Source organism: Paroedura picta, chromosome 2 (assembly GCF_049243985.1).
Source record: "Paroedura picta isolate Pp20150507F chromosome 2, Ppicta_v3.0, whole genome shotgun sequence".
In the NCBI taxonomy this organism is placed as follows: Eukaryota; Metazoa; Chordata; class Lepidosauria; order Squamata; family Gekkonidae; genus Paroedura; species Paroedura picta.
This window is the reverse complement of record NC_135370.1, coordinates 148,199,319-148,220,910: the sequence shown is the minus strand read 5'-3', so window position 1 is coordinate 148,220,910 and position 21,592 is coordinate 148,199,319. Positions and strand designations below refer to the sequence as shown.

General features: G+C 46.5%; 1 protein-coding gene and 1 long non-coding RNA gene across 3 annotated transcripts in view; one reads left to right on the top strand and one right to left on the bottom strand.

The window, feature by feature from the left end:
• Positions 1-18,579, bottom strand: part of VSX2 (visual system homeobox 2) — a 29,294-nt gene extending 10,715 nt beyond the window's left edge. For both annotated transcript variants that reach the window (XM_077323213.1, XM_077323215.1), the window contains exons 1-3: positions 18,108-18,579; positions 17,270-17,354; positions 14,022-14,145 (exon numbers count right to left, since the gene is read on the bottom strand). In XM_077323213.1, the coding sequence (XP_077179328.1) occupies positions 14,022-14,145; positions 17,270-17,354; positions 18,108-18,561 (663 nt within the window). In that variant the 5' untranslated portion in view covers positions 18,562-18,579. The remainder of the gene's footprint in view (positions 1-14,021; positions 14,146-17,269; positions 17,355-18,107) is intronic.
• A 303-nt stretch (positions 18,580-18,882) lies between these two features.
• The window catches only part of LOC143830555 (uncharacterized), a 46,397-nt gene continuing 43,687 nt past the window's right edge, over positions 18,883-21,592 (top strand). The window contains exon 1 of the long non-coding RNA XR_013228529.1: positions 18,883-18,935. This is a non-coding gene — a long non-coding RNA (uncharacterized LOC143830555). The remainder of the gene's footprint in view (positions 18,936-21,592) is intronic.

Below are 21,592 nucleotides of genomic sequence, written 5' to 3'. Positions count from 1 at the left end.
AGAAACAGTGAAACCCAAATGTATGCATGTATTAAGGAATTAGTAAGAATGGGGAGGGGAGAACCATTTCAAGGACAGGATACCAAGTCTTGATGGTGGAACTACCTGTTACGTGTAGTACCATCCATGATGCTTTGAATAAAGTGTAGCTAACAGCTGGAATATGAAAGGAGAGACTGGTGGGGGGGGGAGTTTAAAATCCTGTGTAGCTTTTCATCTGAAAACTGCAGCCACCAAGTTCCCTTTGCCCCTGGTGATAAACCCAAACATAAAAACAGCAAGGCAATTCTCAGTCAGAGAAGAGAGTTAAGGGATAGAGTTGGTTTTGTTCTGAAAAACAAGCTAAAAAGTAACCATATCTGTTGCCTGCACTGCAAGAAAAACTAAACCACTCCAGAAAGAATTACATGGCAGTATTGCCCGTGTCAACTGTCGCTATATATGTATCTCCCCCCAGGACACTTTTACCTGGACATGGCAACCAAGAATTTCAGGCTTGCAAACTTTATTGTATGTCTGTCTTGCAATGGCAGTGCCCACTAGAGGGCCATACATGCTGCTGCTTTTAATTTCTAGGCTTACGTCTTTCACTTGCATACTGGTGCCCTTGAGATCCAGGATACTGTGTGGTTAGCAATAGAATGAGAAAGATTTGACCTGAAATACCCCTTCTGTTATAGAAGCTTGCTGAGTGACTTTTGGCCAGTCACTATCTTTCAACCTAACCTACTTCACAGGGTTGTTGTGACCCGGCTTGCCAGGAGGGTGGTAGAAACTGAAATACATAAAGAGGGATGATATACACCAGGAAATGTTATGTTTATACAAAGCTCTAGGAAATGAAACAGGAGAAAAATCAACACTCTCTTCCCCACCACAGGCACTTAGTATAGGCAGGCAGACAATATAATGGTCAATAGAACAAGCTATGAGCCAGCAAAGAGCAATGAATCTTCAGTGATTACCTCTCTGAATTAGCATTTTTGCATTTAGGTTGGCATCTCAACAGGGAAACCTGCACAGTGATATCTAAGGAGGTCAGGTATTACAATATAGGTCTACATCTTAGCCTTGAAATTCACATGTGGTGGTGATGATTCCTGGACAATTGCTGGTGATGCACCCAGACAGGTGACTCACTCTTTTGCAGGAGGAGAAGTATGGCTTTTTGCAGGCATCTGCATTGGCAACTTCACGCTTTTCTGGCTGATGTAGCAACTGACAGCACAGGAAACTGCTTTCAAGTCGGATCCTAAACTTTGTGCTTGCTATGAGAACTGAGCATGACAAAAGCAGAACTTTGCATGTTTTCCTGCCATATTATCTCTCCCACAGTATGTAAGGAGTGCTGGAGACATTCCCCTCCACATTTCAGATGCTTCCCATTTGTATCATTATGTCCTTTGCATTATTTCCAAGCCTCACATCTTTCTCTCATATATTAAATTTTAAGTTGGCTCACTGGTAAACAGACATACCACTTTTGGTCTATGGCAAATATCTTCCAGGTGATTTAAACAAGATTCTCATCACTGGATACTTTGAAGTCTAGATACTGCTGGAACTTTTTCTCCCTAGACAGGTTTTCTTCTACCATCAACTGTGCTTATTTCCTCTGATTCTTGTTCCTAATAACTCTTGTATTTTGCAGCAGACATTGAGAGGGAAAAGTTTCTCCCTCATCAGGGGCATTGTGCATCACTCTCTTTATAAATTTCCAGCTCTAACTTTCTTTCAGAAAGCTGCATAGCTCTTATAAATCAGGATGTACTTTACAGCTGTCTATTCAAGTGCAGTGTCAAGATTATTGGCCCTGTTTATGGTGACATCACTTTCTATGACTCTGTAAAAGGGATATGAAGTTAAATGAGCATAGTAAAGATGGCACATGGGCTGCATAGCTGATCACCGTGCAGACAAACTGCCGTTGCCCCTCCTGCTGCCTGCAAGAAATTAGAGCAGGAGAACAGTCAAGACTCCAGCCCAGCTGGACAGAACCTTTACTTACTAAAGACTTCTGAACTGACAATTAACTTCTCCCAAAAAAGGGTATTTGAGCCTGCTACTAAAGGGCCAGGGCCATCCAAACGTCCCCCTATCCACTTCTAGGTAGTATATAATACAAAGTAAGCTATCATCTAGAAATGAGCAGTCTTTTAAAACCTATGAAAATGGTTGTTGTTGTTAGGTGCGAAGTCGTGTCCGACCCATCGCGACCCCATGGACAATGATCCTCCAGGCCTTCCTGTCCTCTACCATTCCCCAGAGTCCATTTAAGTTTGCACCTACTGCTTCAGTGACTCCATCCAGCCACCTCATTCTCTGTTAACGTAATATAATTAGGTATAGGAATATCATTCTGTCAAAACAATAGTCATCTATTTATTTTCTTTGTGTATACCCCACCACTCTCCGCAAGCAGTTTACTCTATTCCCCTCTCCTACATTTTATTGTCACACCAGCTCTGTGAGGTAGGTTAGCCTGAGAGTATGTGACTGGCCGAATGACCCCCAGCAAAGCTTCTATGGCAGATCATGGAATCTTAGACGGGGAATTCAAATCACAATTGGAAAGTGGATGAGTCATATGGTTCAACAGACCTCCTTTAGGCGATATGTACATCTTTTGTAGTGCTGGGGTTATAGTTTCATCTAGCATACTCAGCCAATGGTCCTCTTCCAGTTCATGGCCTTTACATTTAGTGAATGCCTTTTATGCTATTCACCTTTTGCACCGAATACAGCAGGCGATAGATTCAGGTGGGCAAGCAACAGAACAAAGTTTCAGTCCAATGGCACCTTTAAGCCCAACAAGCTTTTATTCTGAATGTAAGATTTCATGTGCAGGCACACTTCTGTGGCTACGTCGAAACAAAACTTCTTCCACCAGGTGGGGAGGGCTTAGTTGCCAGGAAGGGCTAATTAGAGTCAAGATGTATAAGTAACAGAACAAAAAGTATAGCTAAGATTGGGTTAAAGCAGTTGGTAAAACCTGTGCAAATAGCAGCAAATCAGCATACACAAAATAAATGTGTTAGGTGCCAGCGGACTGAAACTTAGTTTCCACATCTGTTTTTTAACTCTTTTATTATCTGTATATAAATAACAGGAAATTATTTTTATTACCCCCTTGTCATACTGCATGTCTTAGAAAAGCCAGGGTTTGCCTCAGATTTTTTAGAATAATTAAGGAACTGCTTTTCCCTCAATATGCAGAAGCAGTTAATCTTAGCAGAATTCATCCTTTAAAAAAATATCTCTCAACCCTCTGTAGCTGACATGCAGACATCAATAACTAACTAGGAGCATCAAATGAAAACAGGAAATAAATGGAGGAAGGGAGAGTGGCCAATTAGATTTTAATGCTACATACTACAACTTACAATACATTTCCTTGGATAAATGCTATTTATTTGTTTGGTTGGTTGGTTTATTTCCCGCCACTCTCAGCTAACTGGCTCGTGTCAGGTTACATGATAAAACCCCCATATAATAAAACTGCCATTAAAAACACCAATAAAATTAACAAAAATAATAACAGCATGGCAGTAAAAATAACTCCCGCTCTAGTCCAACCAACTCCCTGGTGGGTGCCACAGACAATATACGCTGACACCACTGATGATGGATCAACATGGTTGTATGTCTTCTGGGGGGGGGGGTATCCGATATTCTACAGCAATGGTCCCCAACCCCCGGGCCGTGGCCCAGTGCAGGCCACGACAGCCTCAGCAGTGGGCCGCAGCTCACTCTCCCCTCCCCCACTGCAGCGAGAAGCTTGCCAGGCTGCGAGCAAAACAGCCGCCGAAGCAGCCAATTAGCTTGCGGCCTGGCAAGCTTCTTGCTGCGTTAGGGGGGGAAAGGGAAGCGCGGCCGCCGGCATGCTGAACTCACATGCGCAGATCCTGCTGCACATGCGTGTTTGCACCAACGGGACACAAATGTACATGTGCAGCAGTTTCGTGCATGCGCAGAGCCGCTGCGCATGCATGTTTGCGACCCCGCGGGGAGCGCAAACGCACACACGTGGCAGGTCCGCGCATATGCACACGCGTGAAACTGCCGCACATGTGCATTTGTGGCCCCTCCGGGTGCAAACACGAATGCGCAGCAGGGCCGCGCATGCGCGTTTGTGTGGGGCCCGGGTCGCCCTCTCACCCCACCCCTTGGCAGCGGTCCGCAACGTGAAAAAGGTTGCGAACCGCTGTTCTGCAGCACTGGCCTCAACCATATGCCTGGCAGAAGAGCTCCATCTTGCAGGCCCTGCAGAATGCCATAAGCTCCTGCAAGGCCCACAGTTCTAACGGGAGCTCATTCCACCAGGTAGGGGCCAGGACCAAAAAGGACCTGGCCCTGGTTGAAGCCAGGTGAGGTTCTGGGGGCCGAGCATAAAAGTTTCTATGAAGGTATTCTCAGTCAAGGATATACTTCTATTAAGAAATGAAGCAATAATTTAAATTGCACTCAACAAACTATCACTGTCTAGCTTCAAAATGGAAGTCTCTCTCTTGATTCATTCTCAGCATCCAAAACTTTAGAAGAGGTTAACTATACTGAGGCCAGTGTGCTGTGAATCTAGAAGAATGCATTTCCCTGGTTCTTGATTACTTGTTTAAATGTAAAAGTTAGCACTGAGGATTCCTTTTATTGTCTTTTTGGTAAAAGTAATACTAGAAAAATTGAAGTAGACATTATAAACATTTGCATCCATTTCCTAATAAATATAAGCCTGGATATGATTCCAGTTTAAGGATTTGCAGGGCCCATAGCACCGGAGTGAGATTAAGGATTTGCAGGGCCCCAATATCTCAGGGGGGCTTCACACTCATGGCTTATGGTTTGAACACTTGCTCAATGGGAAATGTGCATGCTCAGTTACTAACAGCGCATGCATATTGCCTCTTTTTTGTTCCTTCTGTCTGTAAACCACAATCACAGTGTGAAGTCCCCTTAACCATACTGCCCTTGGACCCTGTCCCCTGGAACCAAGGGGCCCATAGTACATGCTACATGTGCTACTAAGAGAAACCCACTTCTGGATATTTCATACTGTCATGTTTTAAGAATCAGGCCTTTTTTAGTAAACTTTGATGGGTGTTTTTTTCTTCTTCTTAGCATGTTGGTAGAATAGCTACAATCTTGCAAAGTCATTTACTTTCAAGAAATCAGCTATGAACCGAATTAGAAATATAACAAAAAATTAGTGTAACAGCTCAGCTATGGTCAAGCAGCTCAGGTTTTTCAATATTAGTTAAGCAATCCTACTTTAGCTTCTGCTGTTAAATTTTGGTGAACCAGCAGAGCATGAAGACACGCTAGCATTGAAAACCTGTGCCAGGTTATCCCCACCATTGATTGCATGGGCAGCAGCTAACACAGACAGAGCCCTTACATTGGCAGAGCACTCCCAGAACAAAAACGAGGCAGAGGAGAGGCATGATGAACAGGAGCAAAAATCCTATATTTATTCAGGACTTGTTCCAGTCCTCAGGACACCATAATGTTCTGTGTACAAAAAAGATGGTGTCAACTGAAGTTAATGGACTGCCAAAACAATGGACTGCCCTACTCAAGCAGCTAGAATGGAGGAGAGGATCCCAAACTAAGCCAACAGTGAGTCATGCCATGAGAACTCTGATTTCATCTATCAAGGCATGGGGCTACATTAATCCAGGAATGGTTTATCCATGTGGCACGTACTACGGGCCTTGTACTTCCAGGGCCCCCGCACAGTGCCTTCCCCCCATGGATCAAGGCCGTAGCCTCTCTCCTCCCCCCTTTCCCTTTTTAAAGACACTCAGCGTGACACCCCTTTTCACTGTGGGGGGCCCTCCACCTTCAGTCTGGCTGCTCCCACAATTGTACTTTGCTAGGGCCCTGCAAATCCTTAAACTGGCTGCGGTACTACAGGTCCCACAACTCTTTAAACCACTTCTGCATTCATCTGTTCTCATGTCTGTAGTAGTTCAATGGAAATTTGGGGACATGGTCCAAGGACAGTTGATATGAACAGCCAAGACTCATAATAATGTGTGCCATTCTTATTGCTCTTTGCAGAGCTCCAGAAACAGATGGGCTTACAAAAAGAACTATAAGGTAAAGGTATCTCTTGTGAAGAGCCTCTTGTGGCGCAGAGTGGTAAGGCAGCGATATGCTGTCTGAAGCTGTCTGCCCATGAGGCTGGGAGTTCAATCCCAGCAGCCGGCTCAAGGTTGACTCAGCCTTCCATCCTTCCGAGGTCGGTAAAATGAGTACCCAGCTTGCTGGGGGGTAAACGGTAATGACTGGGGAAGGCACTGGCAAACCACCCCGTATTGAGTCTGCCATGAAAACGCTAGAGGGCGTCACCCCAAGGGTCAGACATGACTCGGTGCTTGCACAGGGGATACCTTTACCTTTACCTTTTTATCTCTTGTGCAAGCACCGAGTCATGACTGACCCTTGGTAGACTCAATACAGGGTCACTTGCCATTCCCTTCCCCAGTCATTACCGTTTTACTCCCCAGCAAGCTGGATACTCATTTTACCGACCTCGGAAGGATAGAAGGCTGAGTCAGCCTTGAGCTGGCTGCTGGGATCGAACTCCCAGCCTCATGGTCAGAGCTTCAGACAGCATGTCAGCTGCCTTACCACCCTGCGCCACAAGAGGCTACAGCTAAGTCAAGAGGGAGAGCATGGGCTTCTAAACAGACTCACCACCAAACATTCAAAGTATGAAGAACATTCAGACACTCATGATAACATGTATCCCCACCTACACTACAATGTGGGGTAATTATATATTTGTTTGACAACTCTTTATTGTCCAACAAGCTGCAGCAACATTTCTCACCCAGGGGACATATGCAGTGCGCTGAAGAGAGGGCAGAAAATCTCCCCAAGCAGCTGAACTCTCACCATGCACCAATGAAAGCAAGAACTATTTTTGCTGGTGGAGACTTGGCATTCTACCCACCTAGGCCTGACTCACTGCACTCTCATGGCGACACTTGAGTCTACTCTGGCTGCCTGCGGTTTGTGGAAGACAAGTGTGTACTGGGCTGTATGACATCATGGTTTCACCTGGCCATCACTCCTACTTTCCCCACATGACTAATGCAGAGCATCAGCAGGGCTCAGCATCGTGACCAGTGAGCGGCGGCAGAATTATGAGATGGCGTGTAACTGCTTGATGGCACCGCTGGGCTGATGGTTTTAAAAATTGCCCTTCGGACTCTGTTACTAGTTGAGCATCCATCACAACAGCATTTGTTCTGGCCTAGTATCTGCTGAAGCCAAGGCCATTCCAGGTTTCGGTGGACCCCAGGCTAAGAGTACCAGGGCCCCACCTCCCTTCCTCTACCCCCTTTTTCCTTCCATGCACTTATTGGCCAGTCCTTCCAATGAAGGGTCACCCTTCCCCTGGCTATCTTGGGCAGCATGGGAGCTGGGAGGACTCACAGGTGAGCAGGCAACAGGTGTGGCACTGAACCCCACTGGAAGCCCTGGGCCTTGGCTATTGCCCCACTCAGGATATGTTGATGCCAGCCCTGGCTGTACAAATACAGCTGCACTATTAATTTGGTTACAGAGGTGTCGGTTTGAAATGAACGTTAATTTGCTAGTACATAGTTCAGTTAATCCCTGTGTTTAGTGAAAAGTGAACACACTCAAGCAGAGACCACAGACCAGATTTATTTTTTAAAAGGATTGTAAAGCAGCCTTAAAACTAATCTGCTACTATTGGCTGCTTTGATCAAAATGACACCTTTCTAAGCTTTAAAAAAATGACACCTATAACTTTCCTCCACCATGAGTGTATACTCTCCCTTCTTTATGTTTCAGAATTGTGGCATATATTGCAACTTTGGTGTGCTAATGAAGTGGAAACAGAATGAATAGCTTGGTTATGGATACTTGTGCCCTGACTGAAAACAATCTTTGAAAGAAACTTCAGAGGGCAAGGAGAATATGTTGCTATAACACTGATTTCTGGGGGACAATAGCTAGATCACAGACATCGCTATGAACTAATCTCAGCAAATCCACGAACACTGCTAATCAGTCAAAAATTAAATGACTACTTTAATAAAATATCCAGATTCAGATGGAATTAAACCATATACTTATGGATAAGTAGTAGGAAGGAGGTATCTAGAAGAAACAGAGGGAATTAAAATAAAATTGGTGTTAATATTCATTTAGAAAAGGAGAGATGAGGATCATCTAGTTAAAACATTCCCGGATTTTGATACCAGTGGTGTATTCCAGAGAAGGCAAGGGATACAAAAGTCAAACTCTGATAATCCTGGAATCAAATTTTGGAATGTAAAGTTGAGGTAGTACTGTAGCTCAGTGGTAGAACATCTGCTTAGAAGGTAGAAGGCCACAGGTTCAATCCCTGTCAGGTCCAGTTCATAGGATCAGGTGGCAGGTGAGGTGGAAAAATTGTCCTGAAAGCCTGGGGAACTGCCGCCAGTCTGAGTAGGTAATCCTCACACAGGTATACCTGATTCCACTGATATCACTAAACATCTGCCTTATTTCTTGGGTTCCTAATATTTACTACCACGTCTTTTATTCATGTGCTTCTTTACATACCGTGTAAGACCTTTGATATCAATGTATTGGAAAGGTCAATGTAAAACAATGGTCTGAGTCAATATCAAGCAGCTTTATGTCTTCCTATGTCCACATGAGCCTCTTTGCATACACTCGAGCATAAAATTACTTTAAAGTATAGGCCCAAGAGGGGTCTGTCTTTGCTATTAGGAAAGCCCACGTAAATTCTTGGCCACAGAAAACTCAGAGCAGAGCTTCTGTGGCTGTCAAATCACATGGAGATATATAGTTCTCATAGGATTCCCATAAGTGTTCTGAAGCCACAGGAATAGATACAAGATAAAAGAAGGCTTATTATTACAATTGTGCAAATATACAATTTTGGTATATTGGGAGATTTGTACATTTTGAGATTTGTTTTGTGTTGGCTGTAGGAGCACTTGCCAATATTTATTTTGAGTGGGTACTCTGCATCCTTAGCCTTCTCAGTCCCCTGTTCTATGCTAGAACCTCCAGTCCTCAGTAAAATACTTCTGCTCTAATAATATTAAGGCTCTGGTAAAGTTCTTAGTAGACCTACCTGGTGCATCCCTAAATTGAGTCATATTTCAATGGACTCAGAAGGGTATAATTGAGCCCAAAATATCTGCCTTATCTCTTGGGTTCCTAATATTTTGGGGAGCCATTCTGGGAGTGGCGGTATAAAAACAGAAGAAGAAGAAGAAGTTCTTATATGCCACTTTTCTCTCCCCGAAGGAGGCTCAAAGCGGCTTACAGTTTCCCTTTCCTCTCCCCACAACAAACACCCTGTGAGGTGGGTGAGGCTGAGAGAGCCCTGATATCACTGCCCGGTCAGAACAGTTTTATCAGTGCCATGGTGAGCCCAAGGTCACCCAGCTGGCTGCATGTGGGGGAGTGCTGAATCGAACCTGGCATGCCAGATTAGAAGTCCGCACTCCTAACCACTACACCAAACATATAAATAATTATTGACTACCACATCTTTTATTCATGTGGTACCCATTCTTGTTTGCATACAGAAGATGCTTCTTTACGTACTATGTAAGACTTCTGATATCAATAAATTAGAAAGACCAATGTAAATAATTTCTAAAGCCTATTTTTCACAGTTAAGGACATAAGAAGAGTCCTGTGGGATCAGAGCAGTGGTCCATCTGGTTCAGCATCCTCTTGCATACAGTGGCCAGTGGCCAGATGCCCTGAGAGCCAACCAACAGGACATAGAGGCCCAGGCCTTCCACTGAGTTCTCCTACCAGTGATATTCAGCAGAGAAAAGAATCACCACAGGAAATTTATCCTTTAATTTCTAGCTGCTTTCCAAGCCAGATGATCCATTTATCAACAGCACTATAGTCTTTAAAGTATCTGTTCCACTTAATATTTCTGGTAAGGCCTTGGAGGAGGAGCGTGTCTCATATCTTAGAAGAAGAAGAGTTGGTTCTTATATGCCACTTTTCTCTACCCGAAGGAGGGTCAAAGCGGCTTACAGTCGCCTTCCCTTTCCTCTCCCCACAACAGACACCCTGTGAGGTGGGTGAGGCTGAGAGAGGCCTGATATCACTGCTTGGTCAGAACAGTTTTATCAGTGCCGTGGCGAGCCCAAGGTCACCCAGCTGGTTGCATGTGGGGGAGTGCAGAATCGAACCCGGCATGCCAGATTAGAAGTCCACACTCCTAACCACTACACCAAACTGGCTCTTAATTGCCACTCAGCGCTTAACACACACTCAGGACAGCTGTCCCACCCCTGAGTGCCTCCTCCTCCAACCAGCTTGCCTGTCTGTCCAGCGGCCAGCCAATCACCTTCCGTCCCCCACCCCTGACCACCCCCTCCTGTTTCTACTTCCCTCTGAGGTTCGGAGGCTATAGATCCCCTCTGCTTGAAAGCTGTCCCTGCAGGTGAGTTCCATAACAGCTGCCTGCAGCCTTTCCAGGTCCTGGGGGTAGGGGGAGGTGGTCCTTAGAGTTCTTCCTCACCTCACCTCCGATCTAATACCTGTTGTATTCCTTAATGCAACGGGTTTGGCCTCTAGTTATATACAATAAAACATCGGACAATAAAAAATGCCTAAAATGCTAATGTATAAATTCCAAACACAGCAGTGTTTAATATTCTATGCTCTTGGGAACAACTAAGAGGTTCTTTTGTTCTCTGTACATCAAGCAACACTTCACCAGTAGGTGAAGCCAAGTGGGCAAGCAAAGTACAGCAACCACAATACCAGGAGGAACCATTGATGTGCCAGGTGGGTTTATTTCCTGCACCCCCACCCCAAGGTAGTATTACCACCTGAGATCAGAGAAAAAGCCTTTCCCCAACAACACAAGTGCTATCTGAAAAAACTGTCTAGCTCCTCAGGTAAGTGGCATACATACCAAGCACGAGCAAAATAATTGTCTAGCTGAAAATGCGAAGCTTGTGGCATGTCCTTCTGGACCACAGCCACAGACTAGAAGAAATTTTAATATGACTGGAGTGTCATATGACCTCATATATGAGCCAAAATCAATTGAGCACTCCCTATGAACTCCCTAGGATAGAATTCTTACGTGCTCCAGTTTAAAACTCTGACATGAATCTATAGGGCAACACACAAACACCTGATGTCTTATTGCCAGCAAGATTGACAAATTGGAAGGAGTTCAGCAAAGAGCTACCAAATGATTAAAGAGCCGGAGCGAGGGTGATTTATGGTGCATAATTTAAGTAAACAGTTTTGGAGCTTTGTAAAGCAGTGACTGGGGGGAGGGGTACTATGGGAAGGTGAGAATCCAAAGGATGCAGGAGAAGGGTATACGAATATCTGGTATATGTAACTGGGGGGGGGGGGATAGATGTAGTCTGAACACAGTTAATGGGCTGCTTTGAAGCTGGGTTGGTAATGTAAAAGGAGGGAACCCATGACATAATGACTAATTTCCATCACTAAATCTTAACATGATTCTGACATTTTTGTATTTTTAGGGCTGTTTATAGTTGTTCTTTGCAACCCCAAATGCCAGTCTTTACATTAACTACACCCTGATCACAGCTGAGTACAGCCTGGAAAAGGGAAGTAGAGCGGATCCATCCCACTCTCAATTCCACTGCCAACCCTGCAGTCCTGTGGCGAGGTGCAGCAGTCTACACCCCTTGAAATCAAAGCACTTAGACAGGGGTCACTCTTTGTAGGACTGCACTGTGAACATCCTTTCATATTTTTGACACTGCACCTGTGAAGCTGACTCTGAGCAGTCGGAATGCTTTTTAGGTTGCTGTGAAGATTAGTCCATCCTGCCTGTTACATCATATGGCCCATTCTGAAAACTACCTAAACACTCCCTGACCTGCATAGCCCAGGCAAGCCCAGTCCCATCATCTGGGAAGAGAAGCAGAGTCAATCAGTTAGTGTTTAGGTGGAAGACCTCCCAAGATTTGGATGGAGTTCCTCCCAAGAACACTAGGGGTCATGGTGCTGAGGCAGGAAATGGCAAACCACTTCAAACATCCCTCGCCTTGCTGCCAGGCTGTTTTCGGATCTCCTGGCTATGCTAGACGCATTATATGACAAATAAACACTGCATGCAAACACCAACTCTACAGTGGCATAACAACCAGGATCAGTTCAGAGTGCCTATGTCCCAGCACTGGTTATGATTTTGCCCTTGTTTGCCAGCAGAGATACTTATCATAAACTGTAAGATTGCCTTTGGTTAATGCTAGGCAAACTCCGTTGAGGCATTCACTGAATGTACATGACCAACACAGACACACACTATAATAAACTGGTTAACAGGGGAAAGTGGTCAGAATTCGCTGATCAGGGGCAATTTTAAAAAGTCAGGGACCTATCAGTTGATGTTGTTGGCAGTCAGCAGCATGTAAACAGAAAGAGCCTGCTGCTTTGCTAATAAACAATTATTTCTCTATTTCTTTGGGGTACATTCCTCATCTTATGGCAAAGTCTGAATCCCATTAGGGCAAACGGCCAAAATTCACACTGATTTTAATAAATAATAATTTCACCCTAAAACTAGTTTTTAAAATAAAATTTAAAAAAATGTGCATATAAGTTATGGCAAATTGTCACTGAGATGGTAAACCTGTTTCTGGGTTTAACTCCTTCCAGCTGCAAGTGGAGGTCCCTTTGACTGAATGTTCCTTCATACAAAAATTCTCTCCAGAGAAAAAACTAGATCTTAAGATGCTAGTTGTTTTGTTTTGTTTGTAATTTGGAAAGGCATCCTATTGGAAAAGCACCCTCAATCAACTGAAACTGTTGTCTTCAATTACAAAGTCTTCATCATATCCATTTTTTTGAAACATTGCAATATTTATCTGTATTGGCTGATTAATCCATGAAAGAATAACATTGACATTTTCTTCTCTGATACAGTTTAAATCTGCTGAAATCATGCCCCAAGAATAACAAAGCTCCTTTGGCAGTGTAGCAGCAACTTGTTACATGCACAATGAAATCTCTGGATGTCATGAACAGATATAAAGCTGCCTTAGGCTGAATCAGACCATTGCCTGGCTAGGCTCAGTTTGTTAACTGACTAGCAGTAGCTCTCCAGGGACTCAGGCAGAGGACTTTCACATTACCCTTCACCTGATCCTTTGAACAGAAGCTGCTGGGGGCTGAAGATGCTAAGGTCTTCTTCATGCAGAGCTGATGCTCCACCGTTGAGCAACGGCCTCTGTGGACTACCTAGTTCGTGTGACTATCAAATTTTGCCTGTATACAAGAACAAGCCTTACACAGAGTTTAAGTACTACCATAAAATAAGATCCCCGGCCAGGATACAAAGAACTGTGAAAATTTTTAAAAACCAAGTACAAAGCCTCTGGAAAAACTGTGTTTTTCCAGGAGATTTGTACTTGGATTTTTTTAATGCCAGTCTCTCATGCTTATGCACGAACTGCTTTTGAAATTAAGAGAAGTTTCAAAAGTAGCTTGCAATGTTATTTTGGGAGGGGAAAGATGCTCTTTGGGGGAAATAGAGTCAAAAATTGTCACTAAACTAAGGCAAGCCTTTTGTATGAGCCTATGTAGATTTCTGTATCTTTGCTCCTTAAATGAAAGTTGAGACAATTCATGTTTTATATCCAGGATTCCAGCTCTCTTTTACTTCAGATACTCTCTGCTCTGTACAACTGTCTTCAAAGCAATTCCTTCCTCAAGCAGGGGACATAAATAGCCCCGGTGGCTTCTCTTGTCATGACATTCCCTTGTGGATCAAGTCAGCCATTCTTCCTCTCTCAATTGTCCCCCCCACACACACACACACACGACTTTACATGCAATTAACTACATATCTCGTATTAAACAACAAGACTACACAGCTAGCACCAAGCCTTAGACTACCAATTCAACATTAGGCTTTGGCTATGGTGTATCGTTCCTGGAGTGAGTAAAGACTACTCAAAATAAAATGAGCATTGTGTCACACTGGGATCTCACAGCAGTATGATTACCTGTATCCTGTCTTCAGGAAGTTCTGTTTTCATAGCCAGCATCTCCCTTGCATAGACATCGGGATAATGGGCCTCATTGAAGGCTTTTTCCAACTCTTCCAGTTGATAGGATGTGAAGATTGTCCTGAAGGGAGTAAAACTCACTGATGAAAAAAAGTAAAAAAAATAAAACCAACATTCTGAACAATCCTTAAAAGATGAAGGATGAAAAGAGGAGCTAAGAATGTGGTTAAAATATGATCTACAGATGATCAAGCCCCAGGGTATGGAAAGCTATCAGTAGTGACAAGATTTTATATATAATTCCCAGTGAAACAACTAAATCCTTCTAATAGAATTGCAGTATACTAGTAATAATCTTTATTTTTATAACCCGCCCTTTCCAATGCTCAGGGCAGGTAAGTGGCCAGTCTTTCTCTGTATTCTTTTTTTGTTTCAAAACAAAATACTTTTGGAAGAAAAACTCTTAAATACTTAATTTGGGAAAAATCATCTCCTGTAAGTAACCTTGCCCCAGTGGCACCCTAAATGTGTGTCCAATCATTTGTTCTATTGATAACTGTCTTCTGCCAAGAACCCAGAGCAGAATACATAGGCCATATACACAGATGATCCTTATGTGTTTTTATGTACAGGATCTGTGCTGTCCCATCTAGGCTGTGATCCTAAGCATGCTTACTGGAAGACTGAACTTTAACCCTCGAGATCAATGCAGCCCATTTCTAAATAAATGTGTTTGGAACTGGAGAGTAAAAGTTCATTAGTTTTATTCAATATATTAATCTTTGTTGGTATTTGAGACAGCAAAATGATCCTGTGTTCTTTAGTTTCATATTTTCCCACATAGCACATCAACAAGCTATGTTGGGCCAATTCCCTTGAGAGACACATAGAAATTCTCTAAACAGTAATAATAAGCACCATAAGGACACTGGCTAATGGATACTACAATCATAATCATCATTAATAAGAACTGCAGATATAAAAAAACAGCTTCCAGATTAGAACTCATATTAGTTCCTTCTGTGAAATGTAACATCACCACCACTGCAGAAACACTTAGTCCTCAAATAAGCTATCACAAAAGGATTTTTTAAATGGCAAAATCAAATCTATCCAATGTAAATCCAATTATAACTTTCCATCATTTTTAAAAAAATAACATTTCCCTTCACAAGCATATTTCTATGCATAGAGACTTCAGTTTCTTTTCTTCCCCTCAGCTTTATATGGAAGGTTGGGGGGGGTAGTTTTGTTTTTGAAAACACAGCCTTTACATTCACATTATTCACCTCTTTTCCGTTCCGGTGCCCGAGTAAACAGCACTACGGCTTTTATGCCGAGAGAACCGACAGGGAGCAACATCAACCTCAGTTTTTCTTCTCCTAGCATTCTGAAAACACTTGTCCTTCCTCATCTGCTAATCCTATTGCAAGTGACCTGGGCACCACAGAGATCTCTGACACGTCTGTGATGCAACTGCTGCCGGCACCAGTGTAAAGCTGTGCTGGGCTGGGCTGCCAGGCGGACAGTAAACATCCTCTTGACTTTACCTCCTAGAAAGTAGGCATTTTACACAGAGATTTTCCTTCTCTTTCGGATGCGTATCCTGCATCGGAAACTCGACTCTAGAGGAGACAGCTTTCTTCTACATTCCTCTCCTATTGCAAATCAGAATGAATATCAGGCGGTTTCTGATCTACCTAGGAAGCCGTCTGCGTTCCAACACTAAGGTCTAACAGGGTATGTTTAAAACGAGAAGAAATATAGCTTAAGAACAAAAGAACAGAAATTTAGGTCAGGTCGCTAAGAATAAAACGAAATCTATTGTAAAGAATGTACATGTTCCCGATAGTGCTTCTGAAGTGCCTCCCAGTGTCTAAAATCTGAAGGATTGGGCCAGATCAATAAGCGTGTTAACAAAAGATGCTTGTTAATACAGGAGGCCTCTTCTATAATCAACCCTTTATTTAGATTTCCTTTCATTATCTGCACATTTTCTTAAGGCATCGTTGCTCTTGCCCTCACAGAATCATAGCCTGTCTGGGCGGAGTGACCTTGTGCAACCATTCCAGTCTCTTTCGTTCTAGGCAAATTAAAAACTCTCATTGTGCATCCTTAATATTTGGGGAAATTGGAACAGGGGTCTGTAAACAGATTTGCTGTTTAAAAACTGGCAGAATGTATCTTTTTGTAATCCACCCTTACATTTTGTTTTTAAAAGATCTCCTCCATTAGTCCCTTTTGTTTAGAAAGGAAAAGAATAAAAGATGTCTGGGGGGGGGGTTACGTTCTTGAGATATTTCTTGCTCCTCTGGGCTCTACCTTGACTTGATTTTTGAGGTTTTTTTAATTAAAAAGAAATACTGAGCAAGAAAAGGATATAATCAATGTAAATTTGAAATTATTAATTCATCCACTGCGTGTCTTCTAAGATTATGGTCCAACTCAGTTCCAGTTCCAGTATGACATGGACCCCAATTCTAACAATCTAGATTTTGAACCCACTTCCTAAGATTAGTGTAGCAATTGTCTGCCACATTGTTTTGAGCCCTATGACACGGAAGCATGATTTGACAGTGGCAAATCCTAAGGGGGGGGTGGTCTGAGTCCTCATCCGGCCTTTTCCAGGGACATTTTTTTAATCCACACATTCTGCTTCTTACCAAGATTAGTCAAATTCTGAACAGCCCATGATTAGATACATGGACTCTCTCTGTCTCTTAAATCAGAAAATGTCGGGATTGTTTTGGGCTCTCTGGAGAAGGCCAGAGCCTGGCAAGGGATGCCCCTGTCCTCGGGAAACCTGCTCGTCACTTTCTCCTCAGCCGCTCTTCCGTCATCTGCCTTGCTAAGCGGAGAGAGCCAGGCACAAAATCCAAGAGCAAAATAAAATAATCTGCAGCGGGCAAAACAAGGAGCCCGATCTGATCGAATCGTCGCTCCTTTGCCTTGGCTGCCGGGGTGGCCGAGACCTCCCCGAGCAGGTGCGGCCCCCGGAGGCCTCCGGGAAGGGTCCTTCCAGCCCCGATCCCTTTGACCAAGGACTGGCCGCCGGAGAGCCCCCAGCCCGCCTGTTCCCGGCTGCCAGCTCCTGCGGCGAGGCGTCTTCGAGCAGCGGGCCGCTCGGCAACGAAAGCGCGGGCGGGCGGGCTGGGCGTCGCCGGGAGCGAGAGCGGCCGGCGCCCGAGGAGGCAAGCCGCCTGTCCGGCTGCGTGTGGCTGGGGCGGCGGGGCCTGCGGGCTTACCTGTGCCGCCGCTTCTTGCGCTTCTTGCTCTGGCTCAGGGAGGCCTTGGACAGTTTCCTGTCGCTGGAGGAGACGTCCTCGGAATCTGCGGGCAGAAAGGAGGCAGCGGTGGCTGGCCGGGCCCAGGCGCGGCTCCCCGCCCGGCTCCCCCGCGCCCCTCAGCCTGGCGGGACGCCCGGATCGGGACCCCCAGGGGCGCCCCTCGGTTCGCTCTGCGGCTGCATCTACGGCCTCGCCTCCCGCCCAAGCCGGGGTCCGCCCTGCCTTGCCTTTCCCCTGCCAAACTTGGGGGAGGGGGGGGGTGAGAAAGCCTATTGGAAAAGTCGAGGAGACGCGCTGCCCTCCTGGCTGCGGACAGACGGACCCGGCGAGGCCCCCTCCCGACCCCTTGCATCTCAGGGGGGCCAGGCAGGGTCCCTCTGCCATGGGGCGGCCCGGGCGTGGGGGGGGGGTGTCGTGACACGTCCGGGGCTCCCTCCGGGCCCTGCAGGCAGCCGCAGCTGCCCTTCCTTCCTTGGCATTTTATTGGGACGGCTCCGGATTCCTTTCCTGCCGCCGAAATGTTTATTTCGTTGTCTTCCCTCGGGGTCGATCCGAATCAAGCGGGGTCGATCCGACCTTGATCCTCGGGCAGCCTAGCTGCTGCCCAGCAGCACCGGGGCCCATGTTTCCATCCCGTCGGGTGCGCTCCCCGTGGAGGAGGAGAGACGATTCGAATTGGCTTCGAATCCGCTGTTCCCCCTCGCTCTCCCTCCGGGGGCTGAGCGGCCCGTCTGTTGGGCGCGGGCCGGGCGCTCTAGGGCTGCGGGGGGGGGGGGGAGGCGGCGTCGGGCGCTACCTGAGCTGGCCGTCTGGCTGGTGTCCAGGGGCGGGGGGGCGCGGCCGAGGGGCTGCAGGTGGACGCCGGGCGGGTCTGCCAGCACCTCCAGGAAGGTGGGCTGCGCGTAGAAGCCGGGCAGGCTGCCGGCGCTCAGCAAGCCCATGCCCACGCCGCCCACGCCGGCGGGGCCGAGGACGGAGCGGGCGGCGAGCAGGTGGCCGGCGGGCAGGGGCGGCGGCGGGGGCGGCGGCGGGGGGGGCTCCTTGTTCAAGCCCAGGATCTCCTGGATGCCGAAGCCCGTGCAGCGCGGCGCCGCCACCGCGGGGGTCGAGGCCGCCTTGCCCCCCGGCTGCCCCGCCGCGCCCCCCGCCCCGGGCTGTTGGCCCGCGGCCGTCGGAGGGCCCGCGCCGTCGGGGGGCTTGGGCTTGCTGGGCAGGCCGTGGGCCAGCGCCTCGCCCGCCTTGCCCGTCATGCCGCCGCCGGTCCCTGGTGCCCGCTCCGGGGAATGCTCGGGCGCCCCGCCTCGCGCCCCTCTTATACGCCCGCCCCGACGCCCGAGCGGGGTCACCGCCGCCCAGCCAATCACCGGGGCCGGCCGCCGCGGGGAAGCCCGGCGGGGGGGGGGGGGGAGCCGAAGAAGCCGCGCCGGCAGGCGGGGCAGCCAGGCAGGGAGGGGGCAGAGCCGTCAAGGGGCGGCCGGGGGCTGCGCGCCGCCGAGGCGCCTGCAGGGGGGACCCAGCGGGCCGGGGGGGGCCGCCTGCCCGGGGGCAGCCCGGGGCGGGGGGGGAGCAGGGGCGGCGCAGCTCCCGCCCGGCTGACGGGAGGCCGGCTCTCTGGCGCAGGCAGGTGGGTGTCGGCGACCCGCGGGGAGGCTGGCGGGGGCGGGCGGGCGAAGAAACCGCTGGCGTCGGCGGGGCGGGGGAAGCAAGGAGGTGGCGCTCCTGGGGGCAGCTGTGGAGCTCGGAGGGCGTGAAGGGCGGCTTCCCCCAGGCAGGAGCGCCCCCGGGAGCGTCGGAAGTGAGGGCGCTCCTTCCCCTTCCCCTGGCCGTCCCGGGGGCTCAGAGGCACCCGCGCCCCCCCCCAGGTGGGGCTGGGTCAGCCGCCCGCAGAGGATAACGGCGCTCCCCCCTTCCGTCCCGTCCAGGAAAGCGGACCCCTTCTTCCGTGGGCCGCTGACCTCCACTTCCCCGGCTCGCTTCCCCTTTCCCGCTTTGGGGGGCCTCCTTGGCAGCGCCCCCCTTCTCTACTAGGGCTTCGAGCTCACCTAAGCGGGCGTCCGTGGTGGTGAAAAACGCCGCCGCTTGCAAGAACATTGGACGGGAGACAATTGGGGGGGGCGGGGTTTCCCCCCACCCCTGAAAAGACCCCGTGGAATGACAGAGCCGCAACGAGTTTGGCAATGCGTTCATCGTTAACCCTTGAGTGGCACGAGGAGAGGGGCTCGCGGCGTGCGGGACCGTCAGGATGGAGAGGGGGTTGGAGCGGCCTTCTTCCGACGGGCGGGAAGCAACGTGACATTTAACTAGATGTAAATAAGGGATCAAGGCGCAACCGAGACCAGCGAGGAGGTATTCCGACCAACACTGTGCAGAAACATCTGAGTGCCTCCCTGGTCTCGATACAATTAACTTTCTAGAACGCGAATTCGTGCGCTTAAAAAAAAATAGCAACGTTCCTCCAGAAAAGAGCATGCATTTAAGACGGAATCCTGATCCCAACACAAAATGCACAGGTAGAAATCGATTATCTGAAACAACTCTTAAAATAAATGACGTTTTATTTTTTAAAATAGAATCTGAATCCAGTAATTTAAAGATTAGCCACCATGTGTATATATGAGATATATGATTATTTTGTAAAATTCACACAATGTCCTCTGTTGAAAGCAGATATTAATATGAATTTAATCTCATTTTAAAACTATTGCACAGTAGCCAATATTTATAATGTAAATTAAAATAAATCCAGATTAAAATCCTGATTAAAAGTTTTTAAAATAGTTTTTGTATTTTTTTCTGTCCAAATAAGAAATTGATTCGCAACCATACCTCACTGTTTCCACCATAAACTAAAAGTTTAGCTGAAAGTTATCCATAAGCATTGGAGATGAACGGATTTAGATTTGAAACTGGAAGAATATAACCATATTCTTTACTCAAAGGAAATAACTGCTTGTATGAAACACTGCTGCTTAAATGCCTCATCCATACATTCATTATAGCCTTGCAGTTAATAAAGGGAAGCATCTCTTCTGTATCTAGAGCATTCTCTCTCTCCACACATCTCCCCAAACAGTTCCGGACATCTAGTCATATGCCATAATTATATAAAACAAACCTCCTTTTTTGGCCAGGCTATGGACAACCATGGCCACTGCATGTAACATAAAAACCCCAACCTGGAAGTCATTTCTATATAGAAACCTCCATGAAATAGGCACCCGTGCATTCATCACACTTGAGAAATTGCACATGGGGTTCATGCAAATAGAACTAACTTCCCTGTAAGGTCTTTTGTCTTCCGTGACCTGAATCTTCTGACTATGATTGAGCTATCAGGGTGTTACAATAAATAATAAAAGCACTGTGTGCCACTTATAATAGAAAGGAAACAATTGACTTATATATTTTATTCTAGCAGTTCCTAGCACAAACTGGCTTCCCAAAATCTTCTTTCTATCAGCATAACCAAGCTTTCACCTTCCCCCTCCTTGTGTCAAAGTAAGCATTTGTATTATGAATGCATATGTGCCCTATATGAGTCAGTAACCACAGAAAAGGGTGGCATCAATCAATCAGGGATTTATAGGGTTTCTGCCCCTTTCTGTTAAGACAAAGTCATTTTTTAAAGACCATAAGATGAGACAGAAAATGACCCTTGGAATAGTGTTTAATGTGAACCATCATGTTCTTGGTTTCTTGTCTACAACCATGAGGTCTAGACACACAATTGTTTAAAAAAAATGGAAGCTAATTTGTTTACGAGGCTGTTTTAAAATCCTGCCCTCCCTCTAGTGAGCTCAATGAAGTATACAATATGACAGTGTCTTGATCTTGACAATGGCTTGGTGTATTTCTAGGTTCCAAATGGTTCAGATGCTTGATCTGTAGACTGTTTTGCTTTTAAATCACAGTGTTTTTGCCATTGGATCACACATTCAGTGCTAGAGTGTAATTTTCACATGCAAAAAAATCATCTGGCTATAATAGGTTTATTAACCAGAGCTTCAGCTTCCACATGTGCCATTCTAGGTCTGCCCTTCCATGTTGTTTAATTGATTTTCCAATTGTTTTAAATGAGAGGATTCTTTATAGCAGATCTAAGTAATAGTGCCACCTGCCGGCAGCTAAGCAAATAACCAGACCATGCACTTTATTGTTGTTCAGCTAACCAACAAACTTTGAATGAAGACATCAGGATTGCTGGATGCTCTGTTAATGGCACTGAAGTAAATTGTATAGTTCATAAAAGAACTAAAATGCTTGCTGGGAAAGGCTGTGCAG